Source organism: Zasmidium cellare (genome assembly GCF_010093935.1).
Source record: "Zasmidium cellare ATCC 36951 unplaced genomic scaffold M409scaffold_14, whole genome shotgun sequence".
Lineage (NCBI taxonomy): Eukaryota > Fungi > Ascomycota > Dothideomycetes > Mycosphaerellales > Mycosphaerellaceae > Zasmidium > Zasmidium cellare.
Window position 1 is genome coordinate 229,754 of NW_022986958.1, and position 25,411 is coordinate 255,164.

Sequence of the window (25,411 nt, forward strand, 5' to 3'; positions counted from 1 at the left end):
GACACGAGCTAGAGTTGTGAAGACTTTGACAGTCAGCAAGCTGAAGTAACATAGGCTGCGCAAACGGGATGGAAGTGAAAGAGACAGATAGCTTGACGACACTTAAGCACCACCACTGAGGCTGTGACTCCTCCCTCTCGCTGCACTGAGGTCTTGAACTTCGTCGAGGAGGGCAACTGTCTCTGCTGGACTGGCAATCCAGGCTGTTGTACATGCAAGCCGAGCCTAGACAAATGAGTATTATAAAGTTTCGCCAGGTGAATGTGACACCTACCTTGAAGTCATTGGCCCCTGCACTCAAGAATTGGTCACCCACGTGCAAGCTTCTCCCTCCCTCGATGCCTCCAAAATACCGCTGACATGCCATCACACCCCACGACTTGTCTCCAATGTCAACGAAGACGTCATTCCCACCATTGAATGCGCAGAAGGGTATTTTCTTGGCGGCAGGAGACATCTCGAGGATCCGCTGAACCACAAGCACAGTCTCTTCGAGCTGCTCACGTGCCAGCTTGACGCCCGCAGGAGGGTATATGCCCACTGCTCTTGACTTTCGAAGTACAGAGACTGGCATGTTCAAGGCTGATACGCACTGCTTCAGTGCAGACTCAGCGACGTCTAGCAGATTCTTGATGTTTTCTTCGGTCCATGTGCTCATCTCAGGTAGTTGCCAGACCTCTGGCGCGATTCGCTCTAGCCTGTGCTCTGCATGTGGCGTGTAGGCAAAAAGAAAATTGGCTTCGCCGCCCATGACCACAAGCTGGTGTGCAGGTATATCGTTTTCGGCTAGAGCGTCTAGAAGTCCATAAAGTCTGCCGTAGTACTTCGACTCCTGCATCGATACGATTAGACCTCTCCCAGATGGATTATGAACAGAAGTCATACCTCGGTGTAGCCAGCTGCTGTGACAATACCAATGCGAACACCCTTCTTCAGGAGATGCAAGATCCGAGGGATGCAAGGATTGTCCGGCGTGAGCGATTGCCCGTCATCATACAGCGTCACATCTCCGTCAAAAGTCACCAACTCTAACCGACTCGTTCGAACCAGAGACATAGCCTGAGCAGTGTTAAGAATGAGCCGGATGTCGTTAAAACTGGGAGCCACGAATCGCCTATTGGAAATGAACCGCCTTCGATCTTGGAACTCGAAGGCGTCCTTGAGGGGCAAGTGCGTGAAGAAGTTGCCAACGGAGGGGACAAGCAGTTTCAGTTTGGACTTCGTGTCAGTGGACCACAGACCACCGCGTTTCTGATGGGCGATGTGATCTATGATGAGGTCCTCAACGTCTTTCATGATCTGGGAGTATCGATCGTGGGCACTTTGCGCCATCTGGGCGACCGTAGGTTTGTCATCTTCGTGAATGTTGGTTGGTTGGGAGAGAAGCACGAAAGGCACGGCCAGCAAGCCTTTGATCCATTCGATCAACTCGGTGTCAGCGAAAGCCATGACTTGGAAGTATATGTACTTACGAACTGGTCTCTCCTATGTGTCTACGTATTGATCATGAGCATATATAGCATATCTTGATCTCAGCAAACGAACCTTCAACGCATCTGCAGATTGTCAGCATGGATTGATTCGTGAAGAGGTCAGGAGAATGTGCTTACATTCCACGCGGTATCTCGTCGTCATGATGGCTATGTGCAGTCGGCGTTGTGCCGTGTGAAAAGAAGAATTGTGTCATGCTGGCAAACATGAAGAGGCGGCGGTGTCCGATGACTGCGGTCAACGCCATGTGCACATCGAATAAGGTTATCGATTACGTGCATCGGGCCGTCCCAGCCGAACCCACACGTTCGAGCTTCACGTGTCGCGCGACCTCAAGAATGCACTTTGGTTCAACAAACAAACCTCGACAACACCAACACATCAATGTTGACGCACCGCACTGAAACGCAACCATGAGCTCGACCTCGACCACAACATCTCTCACATTCAAACCTTGGGCCACCGGAAATGGAGAAGAATCAGGCATCGGAGCGACTCTCGCGCGGATCAACGCCGAACGAGGGCACTTTCGCAACATCACTGAAGCCTCATTACAGGAAGAGATTGCAGCAGAAGGAGCGTTAGAGCTGAGCTCTAGCGATGACGAGGATGACGAGGACGATGAAGGCGACTCAACAGTCACAAAACGCCAACCAGCAAAGGACCGCGAAGCTCTTTACGCAGCCAAGCACGAGATGAGGGTATACGTCGGTGAGGCGATTCGGAATACCAAAAATTCTCTACATTTCGTCGCAATGCTACTATCCAAGTTCCAACCCAGAGTGGCTGGATCGAGCTTAATCGATATCAAGGACAAGGTACCCTTTGGATCTGTGTCTGCCGATATCTGGGATCCTGAGCGCGCCATGCCCAAAGATGCGGCTCGTGAGAAGCAGGATGATCTAGTGGCTACCAACATGCGGATGCGTGAATTGCAGGAGAGTGCGGATGGACTACTAGCTGCTGCCACGCGGCTGAAAGAGAACGTGCGCCAGGAGACGCTTTTCTGGGATGAGGTCTTGTCCGTCTCGGAGCGAGGGTGGAGGATAAGCAAGATACCAGGAACTCATCTCTTGGGTGTTCATTACGGATTCCAAGGCAGCGATGCAGCGTTTGCCAGAAGTCAAGTTGCTGCCATCACTAGCGATTCGGAGGGCACCGTCATGCTAGAGAGAGGCATTGGAACGCAACCCAAAGCTGTTCGTGCGGTTCTCAAGAGACATGGCCAAGTGGTTGGAAGTTCCTCATTGCCTCGTGTGCCAGATGAGAGCGAGACTACTCTTGAGGCTCGAATACGTCATGCTAGAGACAGCGTGTTTGATGAGGAGCTCTTCCATGAGATGCTTCGTGAGTCTCGATCACTCATATCCATGGGCGTCACAACGAAAGAAGCCGCAGTACACTTCACGACCGAGCTCCTACAGGACCTTGAAGTAGAGCTGCAGCTGGTGTCACTGGATGAGGACAATTCGTTGGGCCTGGAGGCATCACACGATCTCGATACACTGGCTCATGCGATCATTCTGACTGCCAGATCATTACTTGGTCAAGAGCATCGCAACAAGCTAAATAGGAAGAAAGATATCCCTCCGCCCCTTTCCAAGGAAGGAGACGACACTCGTCAGCAAACAGCCATACTACGACCCTTGACGCTCGTCCTGAACCACTATGCACAGGTACAACAGCTGAATGCGTATTTGGACAAGACGTGCAATCTCTTACGGATCGCTGGAGTCTCAGCCGAAAGTCAGCCAGGCCGGCTTTCTCTTCCTCTTGCAGTCAACGGGTCGATCGACGTACAAGACCTAGTCACTTCGCTCGCAAGACCTTTCAAAGCGGAAGGGACTCTCTGGCTGATCGTGTCAGATGCCTTGACGCTCGAGATGAGACTCACTGCCGAGTCATTTGTGTGGAGCACGCCAGGTTCGACCTTCACTATCCATCCACCCAGTGGCCAGACAATAAGCCTCCTCAGCCTCGAGGAGCTGTTCCTAGCTGCAAACGACTTCTTGGCTGTGGCACTCTCCCAGCTCCTCAAAGAGCTTGTAGGCGAGGAGTGGGTTCTGGATCGAAGAGAAGGAACACTGACACGGACGCGAGAAGTGTCCGAGAAAGAGGTTTTCAAGTTCGAGGTCCAACAAGACAGCAGCGATGTCGTTTTGCGAGTGTCTGGCAGCAATGGGAGAAAGGAGGTGATGTGGAAGTCGGATGGATCCAGCGAAACCAAGCCCTTGAGCGAAGTTTGGAAAGATCTTTCCCACTGATCGTCCTCTGCGATACAAGATCGCGGACATGCCTTCATTGTGCCGAAAGACGTTGTTCTCGCCGGCCATATTCACATCTTGGGGATGAAGAAGTAGAAGCGATCCAGCTCGAGATTGAAGTAGCTTCTCGTCTGACGGTTCTCCAGGTACGATGCATGTCCTGCGCCGAAGACGGCATCAGGTATACTTGCTTCAGCATCGCACTTACCGCTTGGCTTTCGGCCTGTAACCCCTGCCATCGTGACACTGCATCTCTCTTTGGTTGAGCCGTCGACTGAAACATAGAAGAGATCGATCCGACCATGGGCGAGGTGTTGTTGGCCACTGACCAGGTGGCGTCGGCTCGACTCTGGAACGTCATGGCAGGAAGTAACATTCAGGTCACGCTCTTCCAAAGAAATGAGGGTCTCTAGAATCGTTGCAGGGTTTGACGCGATGCGGTCTCCTTCGAGACGAGCTTGGGATTTGAGAAGCTTGAGCGCACGTCGTCGGATTTGAGGATCTCGACATTTCGTTCCGACAAATGCTACAATATCGAGCAATCCAGCATCGATGCCGAAGCAGTGGCCAGACAATTTGGCTTCCTCAACAAGAGCTATGGTCTCTTCAAAACCTGAAAGGTACTGATCATAGGCAACCTCGTTGGAGCATTGAGCCATTTCGATAATGATCGTGTTGATGATGCCAGCTGCTTTGAGGAGCTTCAACGATCTCGAAGAATCGGTGGTTTGGGAGAAGTCGGATCGGAGCAAGGATGCTTTCCACGTGTCTCTCAGCCGACGGAAGACGGCCAGAAAGGATTCCTGTGATGAGCTGGGGCTTGACCGCGAGGGCATATCGTCATGGGCCCAGTTCAAGATCAATTGCAGCCAATGCCTAGCTTCTGAGAGAGTGCTGAAAACAGGTGTCACCACCGGCTTCTCCTCAGCAACTTGAAGACCCTTTACCCGATGCCGCTCTGCTGAGATGGCAAAAGTTCCACATGGGTCGCCCATCCCACAGTGCCTGGATATAAGACGACTGAAGAGGGGACGGAGCTGTCTGTCGATGATTTGTCGCTCTTCCGGGGTTGCATTTCCAGGACTATTGGACTCGTCAAGCAATCTCGTGCCAGATCGAAGCAGTACGAACGCCGACGCCGGATTGCGCTGAAGTCCATGGAAGCAGATCATGATGAGACACGACACCAGTGCTTCGAAGTAGGACAACTCCGATTTTGCCAGGAGCTGCAATGTCGCTTTGCTGCTCTGTTCGCAGCTGAGATATTGTAGTCGAAATCGCTCGACGCTACCGACTACCTCCATGCGTTCATGGAGGGCAGAGACAGCGATGAGGCTGCGAGCGACGGCCTGGCTCTGCTGAGACGCTTGGAGAGTGAGAATCTTCCAGAAATGTGAGTCGTCCCACCCGGACCATTCTCGCGATGTGCGAAGTTGAAAGAACGCAAGGCTTCGTCTTTCGCTCGAAGACAGACCGGTCAAACACCACGGCAGGCTCTTAGTCAGCGCGACGTTAAGCCCTGCTGGGACTGCTTTGCCTGCATCGAGGCTCTTCTCCTTGCTCCTGGTCAGAGTGGTCTTCTGCTTGCGAGTCGAAGGAGTTCCCGCAGGCCTAAGGGCCAACCGACCCAATGATCTGTTCGGTCGGAGCGCAGACGCAGGTACTCCATCAACGCCTTTCAGGGGCTGCACTCTTGAGGCCTGATCATCTTCTAGGCCTTTGCTCTCGTTCGATCCCGCCACGGGCTTGCGTCGATTTTCTTGCACGTGACGCCGAACTCGAGCCTCCTGCCGCCGTCCTGAGGTGCGCGACGCTTCGTATGTCGATGCAGTGTCTTGCACCCAGAGAAGCGCTTGAGCCATGGAGGTATCGATTGCCGTAGATCATGGAAGGGCCTGTTCAATATGCCATCGCTGAAGCATTGCCAGGTCTCAGGTCTGGACTTCGAAGGCAAGCTAATGTCCGGCCCCGCGAATCAAGCTTCCGCTAGCTGATGACTACACAAAAGTCCCTTCCTTCCGCTTTGGGAATACGCCAAGACCCATTTGCCTCGAAACAGAGCAGATGAGACCTTCAACTTGGGAGCCATTGATAACATGTTTCCCACCACGGGGAAAACTGACCGGCGTGCAAGGACCATGGATGGAGTTAAGAGAAGGATGAGTTTGTTTGGAAAGGTTATAAAGCTGTTCAAGTTCGTCCGCTCGAGGACTAATCACAAAAACAACGATTTACACGATTCCTTCGACATCAAGGCATCATGGGAGACTTCATGCAGCCGGCACCAGCGCCCAAGACGGCTCTTGGGCAACATCGTCCCCTCTCTTCGACCGCTGGCATCAGAGTGTCTCCTCTCATTCTAGGAGGCATGTCCATTGGCGATGCGTGGAGCTCGTTCATGGGTTCTTTGAACAAGAAGCAAGCGTTTGAGTTACTTGATGCGTATGTCGATGCGGGTGGCAACTTCATCGATACTGCGAACGCATATCAGAGCGGGCAATCGGAGGGCTGGATTGGAGAGTGGATGAAAGAGCGTACGAGCAGTTGAATCCATTTGAATCAATGAAAGCGTTCCTAACGATCCTATCAGGCAAGAATCGAGACCAGGTGGTTTTGGCGACCAAGTTCTCCTTCCACTACAAGGCGGACACCGGACCAGAGAAGACTCCTGCGAACAACAACTACTGGGGCAACCACAAGCGAAGCATGAACGTATCGCTGAGAGACTCTCTGGCAAAGCTCCAGACTGACTGGATCGATATTTTGTACGTTCACTTCTGGGATTATACAACCTCGATCGAAGAAGTCATGGACTCCCTGCACCTCCTCGTCCAACAAGGCAAGGTCCTCTATCTCGGCATCAGTGACACGCCCGCCTGGGTCGTAGCCGCCGCCAACAACTACGCCAAAGCCCACGGCAAGACGCCCTTTAGCATCTACCAAGGCCGATGGAATGTCATGCTCCGCGACCTGGAACGCGAGATCTTGCCTATGGCTACGTACTTCGGCATGGCCATTGCTCCGTGGGATGTCCTTGGGTCAGGCAAGTTCAAGCGACCGGAAGAGATCGCCGAGAAGAACTCCAAGGGAGAGGTCCACCGTTTCGGCATGGAGCAGACGGAAGAGGAGCGCAAGATGTCGGCGGCTTTGGCGAAAGTTGCCGATGCGCATGGTGTCAAGAGCCCCACGGCAATTGCGCTCGCGTACGTGCGTTCCAAGGCACCGAATGTGCTGCCTCTAGTTGGCGGCAGGAAAATCGAGCATCTCAGGGACAATATCAAGGGTCTTGAGATCAAGCTGTCGGCAGAGGAGATTGAGTTCTTGGAGAGTCAGAAGAACTTCGATATTGGCTTCCCCGGGACGTTCATCGGGCAGGATTGGCAATTGACCGGGAAGCCGGCTCTTGCCATCATCTCTCAGGGGCCGATTAAGGTGGGAGGCTGGCCATGAGGAGGGAGGGTGTCTGGTCATGCGGAGCTGCAAGGGCTGACATGCTTCGGCATGAAGTCTGCTCAAAAACTTGACTTCCTTCGCTGGATGGCTGCAATCAAGGAAAGCTATACTGATATAGTCCCCTACTTCTTCATGCCACCAGTTCGATCTGTGCAGATTATGTGTAGTATAGCAGCACTTTCACACCGGCACTTGGCGTTCACATGATTGGCAGGATGACCCCACTTCCGCTAGCGTCGTTGCCTACAGCTAGCTGCCTGAGTATATCTGAGTATCTTCAGCGACTCGACTGATATTAACCACTCTCATTATTACAATACAATCTTGTCCTCACAGAATGCTACTGCCCCCTCGCAAGAAGAAAGCTACACAAACCGGCATCGCCACCCCAGGCAGCAAAGTCTCCCGCGATGCCGTCTTCCAAATCACCGAACTCCTCGAACAAATCCTCGAGTACCTTTCCTGGAAAGATCTCCACCTCTGTCAGAGAGTATGCCGTCGATTCCACGACCTCATCTCGGACTCACACCTGCTGCGCCAAAAGATGACCCTGTTTCGTCCCAATTCACTACCATCACATCTCCACGACGAACCACCCAACCGACTAGATCCCGCTATGCTCCGCCCACTAGCCACAGGCACGAGGAAGATGTTCGCCAGGGACTTCGGCTTGGTCCAGGGGCAGAGAGTCTGTCCTCTCCTGGAGCAGTGGCCTCGCTACTTCAACTGGAAGAGCTCTCTTGGGCGGCCCCCAAGTTCCATCCCTTTTACTTTCAAGATAGCTTCTGGACAAAACTGGACCATGCTTGGCTCCTGGCGTCGGGTCTATCTCACAGATCCTCCTGTTAAAACAGCCCACGTGCGCATGGTGTGGAGCATTGAAGGCGTCGGGGCGCTGAGGTTCAATGGGATTGTTCGGGATGAGGACGGGTTGACGTTTGGGAGACTATTGGATTTGGTGTTGGGAGAATCTAAGAAATGTTGGACGTTTATGGGGTATACGCATCAGGTTGGTAATGCGAATAGGAATGTGCCGGGCGATACGCCGGCGGAGACCATTCGGTGGCTTGAGGGGAGATTGGGTGGGAAGGCGGAGCTGCGGAGCGACAAGAGTTATGTTGTCTTTGGCCCTCCGTGACAGTAAAACGGAGAGCTGAAGGATCAGGTGCGACCAGCTTCCGCATGTGATGGAATGCTGGGCGGCATCGTACATGTTGGCGGCGGGCCGCCGCGCATTTTCACCGCCAGTGGAAGGAATCTCGAAGAAATACGTGAGAGCATTTCTGAGTCGATGATGGCACGTCGAGCGAGTATACCCTTTTGTCAGCACAGCTAAGTTCGAGATCAATCAATGCGAGCACAAGCAGGCCCATGCGGTTCAGAGTCTGCGGCTTCACTCACCATGACCACCCAGACAAACACCAGCTATAGCGCACGACAACAAGTCTTCCAAGCCACAGAGCTCATGGAACACATCCTCCTCCAACTCCCCTGGAAAGACCTCTTCGTATGCCAATCCGTCAGTCGCCAATTCCGCGACGCGGTCATGGGGTCAACGTTGATTCAGCAAAAGATGTTCCTTCTACCTGTCTCCCCAGCACCATCTTCAGGCCTTCAAATCTGTCCAGCCCTGCAAAGACGCCCCAACCGACGCCGAAAAGACATCTTCAAACACCTGCCCCAAGAGCCCGAGGTCATTTGCTCGATCAAGCCTCCTACGGATGGTGGAGACCTCACATCGTCGTGGAGCAGATTATACCTCACCAACCCACCCGTCAAAGAGATCTGGGCGGGTCTGTGCTGGAAAGTCGCTGGGGAGGATGGCGCTTGGGGGCTTGGTCATTATAGTGGTGTGCGACCAATCTACGATCCGGAAGGGTTCACGATCGGCAAGATGCTGCATGCGACGCTTCGTGATGAGCGGGGGAGGCTCGATGCGGAAGCCAGTTGGTTTGCCGTGGGCCAAGAAGACGAGTTCATGCGTGGTTGTGGAAAGAAAGTTTTGGGGGTTGTCGAGAAGCTGGAGAGGAGTTTGGGGGCTAAGGCGAGGTTCGAGGCGGGGACTGTTAGGTTCTTGGACACTAGCATGTGATTCTGGTATGGTGGATCTTCAGCGGTGGTGTCCTTCGAAGGTGATGTTCCCGAGAGTGAGGACGAATCATGAATAGTGAAGAAAACCGCTTAAGCCATGTCCGATCTCTTCAGACACCTGAAAAAGACTTACAGATTCGAGACCGGAGAAAAGATCTGGTGGGCACAGCTCGGCGAGCCATCAGAACCAGCAGTAGTGATGAAGGACAAGAGGAGGCTGAAGACGATTTCTTGGGGTGAATGATGCTCGGGTGCCCATTGAAATCAACGGGGGCGAGGAGTGGGAAGAGATAAATGGCTCGATGGAGTCTGTGAGAGTTGGAAATCCCTGGCATCTAGTCTTGATAGATCAGCTCGAAACTTTGATGTCGACATTGCTAGTTCGATAGCACGAACGGTATGTATGATATGAAAGCTGTCCGCTGAAGAAATTCGTTCACAAACTCGTTCTCCCACGCGTGAACCGTCCGTCTTCATCAGATAGACGTTCAGAAACCGTGAGTGTTAACAATTGTCAGACCATCTATGCACAGGCATTCCCACAGAGGCTCAAGAATAACGCCCCGGCTTATTTGTGATCGCTGAAACAAAGTTGTTCTCCGCCTGTGACAAGTACCGTAACGCTCATGGAAGAAGTAGCAGAACAGTTACAGCCATGCATCCGAAGACGCAAGAACGCTGTGAGTCGAGGCGGTGTCGCTCATGATGGATCGTCGCAACACTTACCTAGCAGACAGAGATTGTCGTCGGATATTTCGCATTCGTACCCCACGTCGCGCTCGTCGTATGTACCTACGTCAATGGCAGATCGCGTGGCACAATGGCTGTGTGCCTGAAATAGGTAGCAGCAGTCCAATGGCCGGGCGCAAGTAGCGTCGAAAAGGAAAAAATGCAGGTGCCTTGTCCAAGCCTCAATCCTGTCCCCAGATTCCCTTCCTTCTGGATGAGAGAGATCTCGGTTGGATTGCATGGCGCACGCTTGCTCCGAAATGGTAGTCTTCACGCCCGTCGGCGCGCGCGTAAAGTTGTGATCCTTTGGTTCGTTCTTTCGCCGAGATTTCGCTTTCCGCGGACGAGGCGGAGCAAGCAAGCAGTCGCTGAATTTCAGCTTCTGCGGAGCGACGTCATGGCCGAGTTATGCACAGTTCCTAGGATGGGCAGTTGGCAGTGATGGAGACGGTCGAAGTTTGAGCCCGGCGCTGGGAGACCTGGTTGTGTGTGCTGGCCAGACTGGGCGGTGACGTGGAGAGAAGGTAGAGCCAAGGTTGTTATTCGCGTGTGTTGTTGTTGGCAGCGGAGAGAAATTTGGCGTGCGTGCGTGGAGTTTGACGTCGTCGCGCTGGGCAGGCACGTGCTTTCCCGATGGGCCAGCAAGGTGGGCAGAGCGGTCAACGCCCACCTCCTCCACGCGCAAGGACTTCACCTGGAGATTCTTGACATTGACGAGGCGAACGTGTTATCTCTCTCGATATCGACGATGTTCTCGTCCTCGTCGCCATCAAGTAGATTTGCAGTGACGACGTGCTCAGGGACCAAGGTCGTGCGAAGTGGAGAGGAGAGGTCCGTCCAGCTGCGTCATCGAGCTCGCCTCTCTGCGACGATGAGGTGCTGTGGGTAGGTGTTCGAGACTCAGCATTGAATCTCTCTCCCCAATTTCATCATCCCCAGATTATTACACGTTTCACGCCGAGACAGCGACGAGGCCGTATACTCGGCCAACCCTTACAGCGAGAATATCGACCAGCAGGAAGCGTGGCGAAAGCAATCACCATGGCGGAAGACTTCCTCGTCACGCCGAAGCCTCCGCCAGAGCTCAACATCCCGCCCTCACCAAACACAGTCAAAGCCTCATGCATCGACAGGTAAGGAGCAACCCCAAAATCCCCCCGCCACGTGTCTCGTCGTGCCGACAATAATGAAAAAGCACGTCACGTTTCAAGATCCCCATGGCCCCCTTCCTGCAACCCGATTACGTCGGCCACGAACATCTAGTCGGACCCTCCTTCTCGTTCCTGATCGAGCACCCGTCCTCCAAGCCCGTGCTCTTCGACCTGGGCATCCGCAAGGACTGGCATGTCCTGCCGTCGTACCCCAAGTGGGTGCGTTTGAAGTGGGTCATTAATGTCGAGAAGGACACGGCGACGATCTTGAAGGAGAATGGCGTCGATGTGGATGGGGGTGCCATCGGTGCGATCATTTGGAGCCATCACCATTGGGACCATGTAGGCGATCCTGCGACGTTTCCTGGCTCGACGGATCTTGTCGTAGGGCCGGGGTTCAAGGCGGCTCATTTGCCCGGGTATCCGAAGAATCAGGACTCCACGCTCATGGAGACTGACTTTGAGGGTCGTGAGGTCCGAGAGGTGGATGTCCAGGGCGAAGGGAAAGGCCTGAAGATCGGAAGGTTCCATGCGTATGACTATTTCGGCGATGGCAGCTTCTATCTGCTCGACACGCCGGGTCACTCGATCGGCCATATCTGCGGCTTGGCAAGAACGACTTCAAACCCCGACTCGTTCGTGTTCATGGGGGGTGATGCTGCTCATCACGGGGGCGAATTCCGACCTACCGAGTATACCACTATCCCCAAGGAGCTCAAGCCTTCACCACTGAAGCGAAGGGTTGGTTCGTGTCCGGGTCACTTGGCGCTGGATATCCATCCACACGGCAGGGCGGACAAACCCTTCTACTACGTGACGGAGAGCTTTGCCCACAATAAGAAAATAGCCGACTGGACCATTGACGGTCTGGGTGAGTTTGACGGTCATGAGAACGTGCTCATGTTGATGGCGCACGACGATGCTGCTGTAGACCCGCCGCAATTTGATTTCTTCCCGAAATCATTGAATGACTGGCACGAGAAAGGAGCCGGTAAGCGATTGAAATGGTTGTTCTTGAGCGATTTCGAGGAGGCGGTGGATGAAAAGGAGAAGGGAGGTCAAGCGTTCACTTGGGGGCAGTATCCTTGATTGAGGGTTGCGCAAACGACCGGTATGAAGATGTTGCACAGTCTCAAGGCGTGTTCCTGTATCAGAATGAGCGGTCAAGTCTAGAGCTGCGGTCTGCCAGACTCACTGGTGGAGGTGTCGTGGAACGGAACCATCGTGTTGGAATACAGCTGCAGTGTAGGACGTAAGGCGACGCCCGCTGTTACACTTGCCTGAAAGGTACACCTTCCACTGGACAACGAAAGAAGCGATACCAACCTTGTAGGCAATCGCAACCTCAGATCTACCATCAACACTCCCGTCTACTTTGGCAATCACGAGGTTCCCGACCAGCGGGAATGTAATCCGCTCGGCACGTAGTGTGCATGTTTTCAAATGGCCGTGAACAAGATCACATCGTTCCTTCGCGATATCCGGAAGACACAAGCTTGCGACAATGTTGGTGCAGCGACCGGTATAGGGCAGGCGCAAGTGTCGCGCCTTCCTCACGGACTTCCTTCGGCCCCGCTTGGCACGTAGACACTTGCATGTGAGCACACGGCCGAGACAAGTAAATCCTCACCAACAACATGATCAGGTTGCATATGCGATTCGTCGCGTGATCTGACCGCACGACCGGGTCCTGCTAATGAAATTCTCTCCGAGCAAGATCGCGAATCGCACCGAAGGCGGAGACATTCCCATCGCAAGTCTGTCTCGTACAGTATACTGTTGGTGAAGTCTTGTTGCGAAACATGCATTCGTCCACGCATGTCAATCTCCACTGATGTGCAATGCACCTACTGTGTTGGGGATACCTGGCGAGACGGATGGAGTGAGAGGTGATCTAGGGTAGATTCCTTCTTTGCAAAGCATTCGGTAAGCCCTGCGAGCAGACCTCTTGAGAGTGCGAAGCCAGAGAGTGAGATCCTGAGATCCTGGTGGGGGCGACTTGTGTGCCAAGGGCATATATCAAGGGCCACGTTCTCGGTTGTAGGTAGTGCATCAAGTGCATGTTACAAACTCCCAGTAATCAATCAATCATCTGAGAGGGCATAAGATCCTGCGGTCGATCACTTAACTCCATCTTATGCGCTGGCGGCGTATAGCGTTTAGAGAGGATGATCACAAACTCCGCTCGAAGAGGGTGGCATCCTGCTATAGCGCGACCTGGGGCAGATAGAGGGCCTGAATGGGACTGATTCGCTGCTTGATCATATCTATGCTCGCGAGATCCCCGTAACGAGAGTTGGCGAGCAGGATTGCGGAGATAGATAGTCAACGTGTTGGTGGCACTTCTTCGCTCGGCGAGGCAAGCAGGAGGGTTGAGGTGGAGGCGGCTTGTTATATTGTCAGCCATGAATCCTCCGACATGAGACGTTTCGCTTTCCGGTTCGCCAGATACTGATTGAGATGTGGTGTGTGGGTGAGCAAAAGGATTGATCAACATCGTTCGGTGAGGGTTTCCCACAAGCAGAAAGTCGGTCTCCATGTTCTCCATAACAGTCTTACTGTGTTGTCCCAATGCCGATCTCCCACGTTTCTGCGAGTCGGAGTCGTTTTGGGACATTTGATAGGGCCAGCAGGGTTCGGCTGAGAGGGCAAGCTGACTGTTATGAACTTGGGACACGTTTTGACTGGGTAGAGATTCCCAAAGTGTTGGATCTGACAAGATCTTCCACGTGCGGGTAAGACGTTTGTTCTCCAACAATTGTCAGCGAGCCCTGACCCGAGCCATGTATGTCGTCCCTCGGTTCGACGGTTGACAGTCTGGGATAACAAATTCAGCTGAGAAATACGTTGGAAAGCAGCTCACCTCAGTCAGGCAACCTCGTCCAATAATCGCCGTGGAATAGCTTTTGGCGGACATGGCGCCATCGGAACAAACTCGTCAAGTGCTGAGGGTGCGAACTGACTTTTTCTGAACGCAGAGAAAAAAATGGAAGGCCCTAGCACGTGGATTCATCAGCAAATATATTTTGGACGGTTTGGAAGCGACGCGCGATGTGATCCACTGGTAGAGGCCAGCAGGGGGTGAGACTTCGGCGTTCACGAGCAGTTTGTCAGCCCAAGAGATCTGAATCATTGTCGTGCGGAGTTCAGGGTTCTGGTTTTGGAGAGATGCGAATCCTGCAGCGCGTGCTTGCAGCGTGTGTGTCAGCGGAAGGGGCAGCCCTACCGCTGGAGCTGGTCCAAGCGTCACCGGCTTCCACGCTGTACGCGGGCTGAGAGTTATCCGATGCCTCACCACCCACCAGCATTCAGCCCTCCCCGAAGGATCTCTTTTGCCCGGTCGCTCGAGGGCAGGATCAGTGGTATGCGTCTATACCACTTGCGCAGACTGCGAGAAGGATCGCTATGCCCGCCGGTTGTGGAACTACTGAACGCTGTTATGCAGGCACCCAGGTCAAGACGGTGTTGCCTCAGGTAGCGTTAGGGCAGTCCTCGCCAATTTGCGACCGCAGGAACGAATACAGAAGACTGCGAGCAGACGGCTGATGCTCGATTAGGAACGCGGTGTTAAGCAGTGCAGAAGCAGGACGACATGCAGCACAGTCGTTTTTACGGGCCCTCGAATGAAGATGCCTGAAGTGTATGCTGGTAGATGCGAACGGATCTAAACAGACAGATGTTGCCGACTCGTTCGCTGTAGCGAGCCCTTTCGAGCGGGCTCTGCTCTCGGCCGCAACGTGAACACCACCCGACGCCAAGGGCATCCTTTGCGGTTGACTTTGGGCCTGGGATAATCCAAAGTCTGCGTCACGTGTGTGCCGGTCGCAGTTGCCATGGATGATTCCAACGTCCTCCACAGATACTGGAAACGGAAGTGCAAATGCAATAGTCGCCGTTCAGAAATCAGCATGCTCCTCGCTGCAGTACGAGTCACAGGCATGGATCGCACGACAATTTGCTAGCCGAGCACAACGTGCGATCGGTGAACAGTCAGCCCGGCTGCTGAGAACTGTCCGTCGGTCCAATGCTATTGTGGCCAGCTGGAAACTTGTCAAGCCACTCATCACAGATGAGACGGTGTGGCCGTCGTTTCGACCAGGCGCACCGCCTTCTTGCAAGGCTGCCATGTATCACAAAAAATGAATTAAGCAGTCTGTTATGCGAAGGAGCGAATACGATCGCTGCTCAATTGTGATGCCTGAGAGCTAGCGTCAAGCCTCGCTAGTTTTACGTGCGTGGACGCGGACGAGTCCCAAGCCGCAGCGCACGCGTTTCGACAGCAACCACAAGAAATTCCGTTGCCTGACACCAGAGATTGCGCATTCCGCGCGTGCGCCAATGCCAGGCCTTGAGGTTTGGGCGGTGTTTCAAGCGAGCCAAGCAATCAACACGCTTGGAGTGAATCATTGCGCTGAGGAACAATGAGCCATACTGTAGCAGAGGGCTGCACAGCCCACGGAGAGTCCAGCAAGAACGATTCCAGTATTGCAGAGCGCTGTATACCGGATTGGGCAGTGGGTGTAGTGAGTCAAATCAGCGTACGAAGAATCCGAATCCGCCAGCACAGGCAGCGAGGGAACGAAAGTCTCCATGGAGCCATGCATGGTAGACGGCTGTGTAATCCGAGCTGGCTGGCTTGCAAAGCGGACTCGGTCTGCTCGCACAACCAGCGACCCGCAGCACGGCAGGGCGGTGTTGAATAAGCCCTGGCCTTGGAACAATGCGTCAGACAAAGGATCACTAGCCAATCGCATACAGCAGACCGTACCTCCGAATGTAATCAGCGTTCAGCAGGTAACGGCCTTTAGACGGCGGACCCCTGCCAAACCTTGCTGGCTTTCAAGCCCCGAGAGCACGGAGTAAACGGAGACTCAGACCTGCTGAGAGATGCTGGACACAAATATGACCTCCTGCTCCCCATTGTCAGATCCTCTCAGCATCACAACTCTACTACAACAACAAGCAACAAGAAGATCAAGAACAATCTTCTACAACGACGACAACAACACTCAACAACAACAATCCACTTCGGCTTTCGTCTAACCTAAAGCCACACATTCAACCTTACCGGCCGGGGTGACTCAGGCAGAACTATTTCGCCATAGCAGACTCACCCATATCTGACTCACGAGAGCCATATATCCAAGATGACTTCCCATCTGAGGCTTCAATCCTCATTCGAGCCCATCGCCGCTAAGGCTACCTACCACCAAACCTCGCCAACGCTTCCACCAGCCAAGAAGCAAAAGATGTCTCTCACTCAGACTTACTACGTTGCTTCCACCGCAAGGACCAAGCTTGGTCAGGAAGCTCAACGAGCAGACCACAACCTGAGGTTGCTGGTCGGCCACGCCAACCTCCTCGACACCCTCATGGTCGAGCTCGCCGATGCCGAGCGGGAACAAGAGGCCTGGTTCAACCAGTCCGTCAAGAAGGCCTCCAAGCCAGAGGAGCCCCGACACGTGCAGTGGATCGACACCATCGCAGAGGAGGAGGATGAGGACTCAGACATGGAGTCCGATGACGGCTCAGACATCTACGACGAGGACGCAGAGATGTTCAACATCCCACTCCGCAAGATCAAGTCACCTCCAGTCGAGGTCACTTCACAAGAGGTTGATGAGGATGAGGACGCAGAGTACGACGACGAGTACGACGAGGACCTCGCTCTCACCCGAGTAGAGTCGCAACATTCTCCACCCGAACTCACTCTCGACGACTCCGACTCCGAATCAGAGGACGAGTCAATACCCTCATCACCCGATACACCAATGTTTGAGCTCAGCGAAAAGGAACGGGAAGCAATCACAACGACCGCCTTCTACGATCGCAAGTCGGAACAAGGCATTGAAGACTACCTCATGCAACAACAAAATCAGCAGCCGATCATCGCGACCTGCTGAGCGGAAGTCTTCAATTCATCAGCGTCGTTGTCCAGCGTTTCAGCGAGCGTGTTCATTGCAGCATTTGAGCGAAGGCGTTTTGGAAAGGAAACAGGCATTTTGAGCATTTATCTCATCTCATGATCATGGCTATGTACGATGGTAGAGGCAGTTCTCCCTCCACAGTTTGGGAGCGAGGTCGAGAACGCCTCAGAGGTGGAACAGTACTACAACGGAAAATAATCTACAAACCAAACAAAATTGAAAACAATCACTCTACACTTGCCTCTCTCTCACTCTTTTCATCTCTATCTTGCAAACAAATTTCCTTTCGCGAATCTCATCTCAACAACGCGATGCATACCAAGCCGCGTTCGAGCCGTCGTACGATGAACAATTTCCAGCAGCGGCGCAACGGCGGACCGCCCGCACACAAAGCACAAGTCCGCTCCGACCGAGCGACCCGCGCAGAAGAAGAGATCTGCCTTGCCGCTTTGTGCAGCCCTAGGCTTGCTGCATAATCCGCAAGCCGTGCCCTGGGGATGGTTCAGCGACAGGATTCGCTGCAGGGAGTGACAACGCGAAAGGTACCACGCTCTTCCATCAAGCTCCGGTGATTCAGCAGCGGTCGCTTGCAAAGCACTTCCGTCGGCCGAAAGATGTGCCCATATGACGTTGATGACTTTTTGTCTCGTTCTTTGTCGTTTTTTGAGTTTTTCTGGAGTGGTATACCCGCGCGTGGTGAGCATGGAGTTTGTGCTTTCGTCCGTTACGGAGGACCGCTTTTTTCCTTTGACTACTGACTGTGACACCTGACTGCCCTCCTCTGACCGGCATGCTGCTGTGCCAAGCTGTGCTGGCACGACAAACAGCAGGCAAGGACTGCAGCCGAATCCGCCCGTCTCCTACCACTGCTCTTACCAACAGCGACATTCGCTCACATGGGAGCGGTCAGCCTGGTACACCCCACACAGGGTTCGCAGACTCATACCACCTGCTGAGCGCTTGCATCGCGGGTCAAAGAACATCACTTGCCTCCCGTGGATATCACATGCGCTGGGAATCTCCACGTGTGGTATGGGAACGTTTGCATGGAGAGTTCCCAGCGACTACTTTCCGCTTCGGTCACTTCTCGCACGCGGAAGTACACCTACTACTAGTCTACCTTTTCTGCGCGTCTGGTACGTTTTGCTGCATGCAGACGGCCGAGCAAGCTCTCAACGCGTAGCAGTCAAAGCTACCGCATCGCGATGCGATGCATGACAGTGTCGTGAGTGAGTCGCGTTGATGCGTTCGACTGGTGTTGAGAAGCATCCACACTGGTATACGCCTGTGCGACGTTACTTCGAGGGCGCCGTCGTGGCTTGTTGCTTTTTCTTCCTCAGCACCTGTCATGCATATGGTGGCTTGCCAGAACCTTTGCACTGACTGTGTGGCTGCCTCACAAACCAAAAGAAACACATCCATGTGAGGAGGCCGCACAGTAATGCTTCGGTCAGGCCGTTGCAGGTGCGTGAGAATAATGCGAGCTCATGATGGGATGAGATGAGGAAATTGTCACGCCTCAACGAACCAATTCCCTCTCTCGGAAAGCGAGGTGAGAGATCTCTCCGACCCGAACAGGTTGACAGGATGCGAGAAAGCCACGCGGAGTTTCCTCCCTTGCGCTTCCTGCCTCGCTCCTTCAGTAATCTGATTGGAAATAATATCACAACGCGACAAGGACAGGAAAATCATCAACTTCACACATGCGCTCGACCAGGAGATGAATTTCTCAGCTGATGGAAAGCCTAGTGTTCTAGATCTCCACCCCGGTCTCGCCAACAACAATACCTGGCCTTGGCCTTGCATTTCGAAGCAACAGAAAGTGTTCCATTCCCCTCCGAAGCGGCTCGACAATTATGTTCCGATGCCTTGCTTACTTTCCCTCCATTCCTTGGACACGTGATGTATGATCTCGTACAGCGTCGGATCTGGATAGGCAAGCTCTGCGGATGCTTGCAACACCCTAGTCCCGGAGTCGCATCTTTACGATGGTGGACGGTCGTCGATCCATGGAGATCTCGAGGATTAGCCGGGCTTTGGAGAGGCCACTTCACCGGCGTGCATAAAGTACGCTCCTCGAATACGCTCCTCTCTCTGGATGGATGTAGCAGTACCGGCGAGGAGGAAGATCACCTGTATGCCCGGCGTTCTGGATTGGTATCGCCGCGTTGAAACGGAGATATGGATGGAGAGCGTGTTGCGGTTCGTACGATGAATATTCGTACGACACGCTCCTCACGCCAGGCTGTGGTCTCCAGAGACCACATTCACGCCGCTGCCATGCTGCCATGTGAAGGGATGTGCTTACACTCTAGTGAAGAGCAAGCACTCCAGATGTCCTCTCCGCTCCTCGCTAACGTACCGAGCGGCCTTCGAGTGACTGTTGCTTTTAGTCGCCTTTGCATCTATGGAGAAGACCTTCTGCTGGGCTTCTCTCCGGCCATTCGATCGAGAAATCATGCTCGGCCTCCCTTTCAAAACCAAGCAAGAATGCATGGTAGCTCAGCCAGGTAAGCCTACATTGAGCCCACCTTTGTGGCCATCGGCGAGCACGCCTACAACGATCTCTGCATGGACATGATCCAGCTCGACAACGTTGGTGCCAACCAACTTCGCGCTGTGTTGAGATGATTCCCGGAACGCGGTAAGCACTGCCACGAGTAAAGTACGCCAAAGGTGAGGCAAGAGCGCATGGCGCTCGTAACAAACTTCACCTGCGTCTCTAGAGCTCGTGGGTCACACGGTATAGCGCTGCAAATGAGCGGACCTAGTCTCTGAAGAATAGATTGGTCGTGTAGGTGAGGTTTCATTACGGTCAGGCCGTCAACGATTCGTGAACTCTCGGACGCTCTCTTCTCTTTCAAAACAACACACGAGAACAACCGCCAACTCACAACACACGAAAACAACCCAAACACTACCCTCGAAGATGGCCCGCCGATCCAACAACAGCCGCCACAACATCGCATCTCCACTGGACCGCTTCCGCCTTTCGCTTCGGCAAGCCATCACTAGAGAGCGGGAGAACAGCGCACCAACTACGCGGCCTGAATCCACGCCGATGGAGCAGCAACTCAAGCGTATCATGACACAATTGCGCGGCAAGAATCCGTTCTTTCGCAAGTTCGACAAGGACGACACATCACAATCCTCTGGCCTCCGCTGGAAGCCGACCCCATGGTCGGCAGCCGAATACAAGCAGGCGAGTCAAGTCTCGGAGTACATCAAGACGGTAAACGAGAAATCGTTTAGGGTTCATGGACCAAGGCTGTACCAAGCCGGAGAGGCGATTCTGAAACTACGGCACAGCACCACGCGCCACATCGACGAAGAGATGAAACGAGTTCTCGACTACTACGTGGCGCTGGTGGGGAAAACTCGACCGGGTGAGCCTGCCGTCACTTACAAGCGCCCCAGCATGCGCTGCGAGCTGGAGACCAAGTGAAGAAGCAGCTGAAGCGCCAAATTCCTTTCTTGCTAGAGATTCCCTGGTACACATCCCAGGAGCAAGATTAGAAGTGGTCGCCGGCGGCATGGACCGATGAAGAAGCGCTGAGATGAACCTATCAAAGCGGCCGAGCACATGAATGAGAGGGCTTAGCACGTGAACCAGACAGCGCAGCGGCGCCGTATTGAAGTCCGTCGGCAAGCCAGATCCCAACAGTGTCGACTCCATTATCAACTCGCACTGCGACACCTCCAACGTACAGCAGTACAAGAAGTGGGTCGGCGATTTATATCGCAGCGTCAAGTTCCACACCACCGGTTACTTCAAACAGGTATGTCAGACCTGTAGAAATCCTCGCGAAATTTTGCTAACTTATTCTCAGAACGTCTACGAGCTCGCCCGACTCCTGGGAGGAGTCACTCGCTTCCGACAGATCGCGCGCATAGTGCGCAAAGCTGTCTACGCGCGATTGCTTGCGGCAGGTCCTGTCGCCGTGCTGAGATATGCCTTCAAGGGCGAGTACAGAGCGGTGGACATCGAGGGCATCTTTGCCTCCGATACCACGCCGAAGCACCGCCTCTGGCAGGCGATATACAAGCGGAAGTTTGTCAAGCTCTGCTTGACTACCGATGATAGGTTCCTTCCTCTACCAGAAGAGGACAAGGCGAAGAGCGATTCGGACGCAGAGATCGGTGGTGCATACGACGATATCATGACAGACAAGAAGATAAAGGATCTCGGTATTCCCATGGCTGCCGACGGCCCCAGCAGGGCCGATCGAAAGACGTAGGTGAGAACTTTCTACAGCGGAGTGAAGTTCTATGCGATGGACTTCCTCGAGTGTGAGATCTCGTGAACGTTCCTCGCGCTGAGATACCGCTGTGCGAGTGAGAGTGTGCTACTGATAGCGCAACTTTGAGCGCTGTTGTACTCCACGCAGGTACATATGCCCCTATCCCAGCTGAACCGCAATAGACCATGCTAACCAACACATAGAACATATAAGAGTCCGCTCTTCTTCTCGGGGGACTAAAGAAGCTTCACCACAGCCCTCAACCCATGCGCAAGGCCTTGTAGCGCCGCGGATGTGAACGAGCATATCGGTTGGTTGGACGGACTCTACGGCCAGGAAAACTGGGCACGTGGCTACATTAGAGCCAATATTTAAGCCCTTAAGTCTTCTACAAATGTTACTAACATAGAAGATGCATACACCGTCGACTCCACGCCAAAGCTCTGCATGACCACCGATGATAGGTTCCTTACCGTATCGGAGGAGATGGCGAAAAGGAGATTGGCGCGGCGTACGAGGACATCGCGCTGGAAGGCGCTCTACGTGCGCTATGTGAGCGCTCCGAACAGGTGAGTTTTCTTCCCTCCGGAGAAGCGCTCTGCTTGCGCTATGTGAGCGCTCGGAATAGGTGAGTCGTCCTCACTTAAGGGAAGCACTCTACGTGCGCTATGTGAGCGCTTGGACTAAGTGAGTCGTCTTCGCTCGGTGGAAGCGCTCTTGGCCACGAGCGTGGAATCCCCTTCACTTATGAATCAGTGCGCTACAGCACCTAGGTGCAATCCTACCACATTGCTCTATAGTAGATCAAGAAGTGGCGTAGAGAGCGGAAGTACGGGCTTGACAAGCAAGTGAAGATTCAAGGGAGCATGTGACCGGAGACCAGCACCTATGAATTAGTGACTCTATCATATGAACACGTCATTGGTGAAGATTATCGGTGGTAGCCAGGAGCAGCAGTTGACTTGCAGGGCTCACGTGAAGATACAACCCATTCACCTTTTGCTTTGACGCACGGACCCCCTTTGCATTCATGTGATTGCCAAGACTGTCAATACTGACGCGGACGCATGTGAACAGCGGCAGGCTTCAGCCCTTTATCTACTCACTTCTCTTCCCTTTCTGCTCCTCTTCATCGACACATCGAGTTCGACACCTCTCAACATCTCCGACAAAGACGTCCTTTGACGGACCTCAACAACACAGCGATGGCATCCAACCTGATGCCAGCTGCGAACGCCGATCGCCCTCGTGTGCTTCGCAGCAAATTCCAGTTCATACCAACACCACTCATCACCGTCGGACACCTGCGCATCCCCATCAACGACTCGGACGCACCAGTGCCAGCCGTCAAGCCCGCCAGCCTCATCTTCCCCACGCAAGCTCCTCAGACCCCGAAGACGTGGGACGATCCAAGCGTGGCCAAAGGCGTCAACCTGCTCTTCTTCCTGAACGGCAGAGTTGACGACAACGACCTCCGTCTTCTGACGGGCCAACTCCCCAACGTCAACTTCCGAGCCGTCAAATCCGGCTATTTCACCCGCTACAGATCCAACCTGCAGAACACCATGTGGGGCACGGGCGCCTCGTCGTGGCTCATGTGCTTCATCTCGAGCGAAGCCCAACTCGAGAACATGAAGGTTCATACCTTCAACCTGTGGAGAGAGGGGCATCTCCTGAAGATCCGGACTGCCCACCAGACCGACGCCGACTACGCCGAAGCTTGTGCGCAGGCCACCGAGTGCCACAAGCTAGCGACCCGCCTCGTCGCCAACGCCCTCGCCATGTACACGAACGAGATCGTCGCCCTCCGCAGCGAAGGCAAATCTCCCTTCCGCTTCAAGGAACGCCGCAGCAATGCCACTCTGCGCAAGACGTTCGTCGAGGAAGAGTGCACCCGCCTGCACGCCGTGGTCGACGAGTTGACGGACTGGCCCCAGAAGGAGTTCGAGCTCCCAGCAGCAGGAGTGACCTCAGAGGACCAGCTACCGGAGGAGCGCCTCGCCATTGGCATGCGCTCGCCGACCCTCCGCAGTGCTTTCTGGCGCTCCAAAGCCACCAGGAAGGTCATCAACTCCTACTGCCGCGCCCATGCCGCCCACATCCAAATCGGCCAGATGAACTCGACGACCTCCCCGCGCTGGGCGCGGAAGATCATCATCCAGTTCGCATTCAACTGCGACGTGGCGTATTTCTTCATCATCATGCCGAGACTCGAGACCGAGCGGCTGAAGCATGTGGAGAATCGTCATCTGCGGATCAACGCGACGTTCGAGACGCAGGATGTCGGGTATCTTGCGCATATGAAGAATTTCACGCAGGTGTACGTCGCCCATGGCTATGATGCGGGTTTAGGACTGCCGACTATGGATGAGATTCTTGTGGAGAGTGAGGATACGATGGGGACGGCTGGAGATGGTGCTTGAGATGGATGATACATTCCAGTGAAGGACGAAAGTGGCTGAAGTGAGAGGTGGAGTAAACTGAGATGAAGCAAGAGAGTAGTAAGAACGAAAGAAGTGGAAGGGGAAAGGCAGAACCTACTTGTAACAATATTTCCACAGCGTTCTATCCACGTCTTTCTCCATCTTCAGCAAAGGTGACTTACTCAAGAGCAGATAAAGGAGTCGCAGCCACTAGCACCTGTTCAGTCGACAGGAGACAAGAGATGACAAGAGCGTCATCAACAAAAGAAACACCCCCATCGCATCGCAGAACATACTCTATACGACGGGCGGAAACGATCGACAAAAGGGCGACTTCCACGGGCCTGTCCCTGCTCCTTGGCACACCACGCGCTGTGTACGAACATGGCACCTCTCGACGTGTAAGGATTCGACGTGAAGACGGGCCAGATCTGCAGTATGCCCTCTCCCACAAAATGCGAGGCACCTAGGAGGTAAAAACGTCGTCATGATCGCATTGGATGATGAGCCCTGTGGTTGCATCTTACCCTCCGGACAAATGGGGCCTTGCAAGACGGTCAATTTTGGCCGGACTTTCGATTTAGACGGGTCCATTGCTGGTACATCGCGATGTAGAATGTTTGTTGGTGATCGGGACGCTGTTGTTGGCCTCAGGTCTGCGTTGGGATACTTTTGCCTTGGCTAGACTTTTCGAGATGGTTGTCTTGCTGCATTAGTCGAATATTGTTCTAGTGGTGGTAGTGCGGCGCGAGCTGCTGCTGCTGCTTCCATCACACTGCGGATTTTGAGGTGCCTCAGGCGATAAATCGCCGGTCTGTCACGGCTGGTGAGGTGAAGGTCTAGGTGGTTCGCTAGATTATCGGTTGAGACAAGTCATGACGATGTCAATCTTGCGAAAGCCAGTGCATCCGGTGGGTGCCTTGCCATGTATATCTTTAAGCTGAGTCGTCTGTTGCAGATTAATATACGAGCGACGTCGACCCGTTATGTGGATATACTGGAAGTCGTCGTATCCGTCCTCGGGAAGGGGAGAGCCGTAGGTGGGACAGATTGTGGATGGCGTTGTTGGAGGTGTTGTTCGTGAAGAGTGTGGAGACGTTGCCAAGCATCGGAAGTTGGAGATGCCGACCCTTGCCACGATCTCGACGTCTCGACGTCTGCAAAGGTCAACAACATCGAGGCTCTCATTCGTGACCACAGCGGCGGTAGTTCCGTGAATTCGAAGAGTGGGAATTGCAGAAATCGGCGACTGTTTGAAATACTTCCCTTCACAGTCCATGACCACGAGATATGGCCCAGAAGCGGGCGATTTCGTTATTGCAGCCTCCGATCCAGACTGCTCTTCATCGACGTATGCAGACAGCGCGGCCAATCAGGGCGCGGCGCGCGTTACTCTGCCGAACGACACCACGCCTGTCTTTCGCCATCCTGATCAGCTGCAGAGAGGCGAGCGAGTGTGCTTGAGCGTGGCCGCATCGATGATTTGTACATGGCCTGGCGCAACCCTCGCTGATCCTTGTTGACCCGTGCGGTTGCAGGACAAGAGCCGGGATTGGTACGCTTCGTCCATCACCTCTCGGTCTCTTCCTCTCTTCGCCTTCGATTCTGACTACATCCACCACCATTATCACCACATTTCGC

At 53.8% G+C, this 25,411-nt stretch overlaps 11 protein-coding genes across 11 annotated transcripts; 8 read left to right on the top strand and 3 right to left on the bottom strand.

The window, feature by feature from the left end:
- Nucleotides 1-102: 102 nt before the first annotated feature.
- On the bottom strand, nt 103-1,635 carry M409DRAFT_21875 (uncharacterized protein; the record flags this gene model as incomplete). The annotated part of the gene is made up of 5 exons (XM_033806074.1): nt 103-225; nt 275-832; nt 886-1,485; nt 1,546-1,556; nt 1,611-1,635. The coding sequence occupies 5 exons, from the start codon at nt 1,633-1,635 to the stop codon at nt 103-105; spliced, it is 1,317 nt and encodes a 438-aa protein (XP_033668612.1).
- Nucleotides 1,636-1,904: 269 nt separating this feature from the next.
- Nucleotides 1,905-3,300, top strand: M409DRAFT_53698 (uncharacterized protein; the record flags this gene model as incomplete). The annotated part of the gene is made up of 2 exons (XM_033812442.1): nt 1,905-3,167; nt 3,271-3,300. 2 exons carry the CDS (start codon nt 1,905-1,907, stop codon nt 3,298-3,300), a joined length of 1,293 nt encoding a protein of 430 aa, XP_033668613.1.
- Nucleotides 3,301-3,826: 526 nt separating this feature from the next.
- Nucleotides 3,827-5,617, bottom strand: M409DRAFT_53699 (uncharacterized protein; the record flags this gene model as incomplete). Its single annotated transcript, XM_033812443.1, has 1 exon — nt 3,827-5,617. One exon carries the CDS (start codon nt 5,615-5,617, stop codon nt 3,827-3,829), a length of 1,791 nt encoding a protein of 596 aa, XP_033668614.1.
- Nucleotides 5,618-6,015: 398 nt separating this feature from the next.
- On the top strand, nt 6,016-7,205 carry M409DRAFT_65841 (uncharacterized protein; the record flags this gene model as incomplete). The annotated part of the gene is made up of 2 exons (XM_033816689.1): nt 6,016-6,289; nt 6,346-7,205. 2 exons carry the CDS (start codon nt 6,016-6,018, stop codon nt 7,203-7,205), a joined length of 1,134 nt encoding a protein of 377 aa, XP_033668615.1.
- A 340-nt stretch (nt 7,206-7,545) lies between these two features.
- Nucleotides 7,546-8,346, top strand: M409DRAFT_53701 (uncharacterized protein; the record flags this gene model as incomplete). The annotated part of the gene is made up of 1 exon (XM_033812444.1): nt 7,546-8,346. The coding sequence occupies one exon, from the start codon at nt 7,546-7,548 to the stop codon at nt 8,344-8,346; it is 801 nt and encodes a 266-aa protein (XP_033668616.1).
- Nucleotides 8,347-8,610: 264 nt separating this feature from the next.
- Nucleotides 8,611-9,300, top strand: M409DRAFT_53702 (uncharacterized protein; the record flags this gene model as incomplete). The annotated part of the gene is made up of 1 exon (XM_033812445.1): nt 8,611-9,300. The coding sequence occupies one exon, from the start codon at nt 8,611-8,613 to the stop codon at nt 9,298-9,300; it is 690 nt and encodes a 229-aa protein (XP_033668617.1).
- A 1,769-nt stretch (nt 9,301-11,069) lies between these two features.
- M409DRAFT_21881 (uncharacterized protein) lies at nt 11,070-12,268 on the top strand (the record flags this gene model as incomplete). The annotated part of the gene is made up of 2 exons (XM_033806075.1): nt 11,070-11,161; nt 11,224-12,268. The coding sequence occupies 2 exons, from the start codon at nt 11,070-11,072 to the stop codon at nt 12,266-12,268; spliced, it is 1,137 nt and encodes a 378-aa protein (XP_033668618.1).
- Nucleotides 12,269-16,326: 4,058 nt separating this feature from the next.
- M409DRAFT_65843 (uncharacterized protein) lies at nt 16,327-17,082 on the top strand (the record flags this gene model as incomplete). The annotated part of the gene is made up of 1 exon (XM_033816690.1): nt 16,327-17,082. The coding sequence occupies one exon, from the start codon at nt 16,327-16,329 to the stop codon at nt 17,080-17,082; it is 756 nt and encodes a 251-aa protein (XP_033668619.1).
- Nucleotides 17,083-20,035: 2,953 nt separating this feature from the next.
- On the top strand, nt 20,036-21,587 carry M409DRAFT_21883 (uncharacterized protein; the record flags this gene model as incomplete). The annotated part of the gene is made up of 4 exons (XM_033806076.1): nt 20,036-20,547; nt 20,720-20,885; nt 20,937-21,340; nt 21,551-21,587. The coding sequence occupies 4 exons, from the start codon at nt 20,036-20,038 to the stop codon at nt 21,585-21,587; spliced, it is 1,119 nt and encodes a 372-aa protein (XP_033668620.1).
- Nucleotides 21,588-22,552: 965 nt separating this feature from the next.
- Nucleotides 22,553-23,770, top strand: M409DRAFT_53706 (uncharacterized protein; the record flags this gene model as incomplete). The annotated part of the gene is made up of 1 exon (XM_033812446.1): nt 22,553-23,770. One exon carries the CDS (start codon nt 22,553-22,555, stop codon nt 23,768-23,770), a length of 1,218 nt encoding a protein of 405 aa, XP_033668621.1.
- Nucleotides 23,771-24,626: 856 nt separating this feature from the next.
- Nucleotides 24,627-25,049, bottom strand: M409DRAFT_53707 (uncharacterized protein; the record flags this gene model as incomplete). The annotated part of the gene is made up of 1 exon (XM_033812447.1): nt 24,627-25,049. The coding sequence occupies one exon, from the start codon at nt 25,047-25,049 to the stop codon at nt 24,627-24,629; it is 423 nt and encodes a 140-aa protein (XP_033668622.1).
- Between the last annotated feature and the right edge of the window lie 362 nt (nt 25,050-25,411).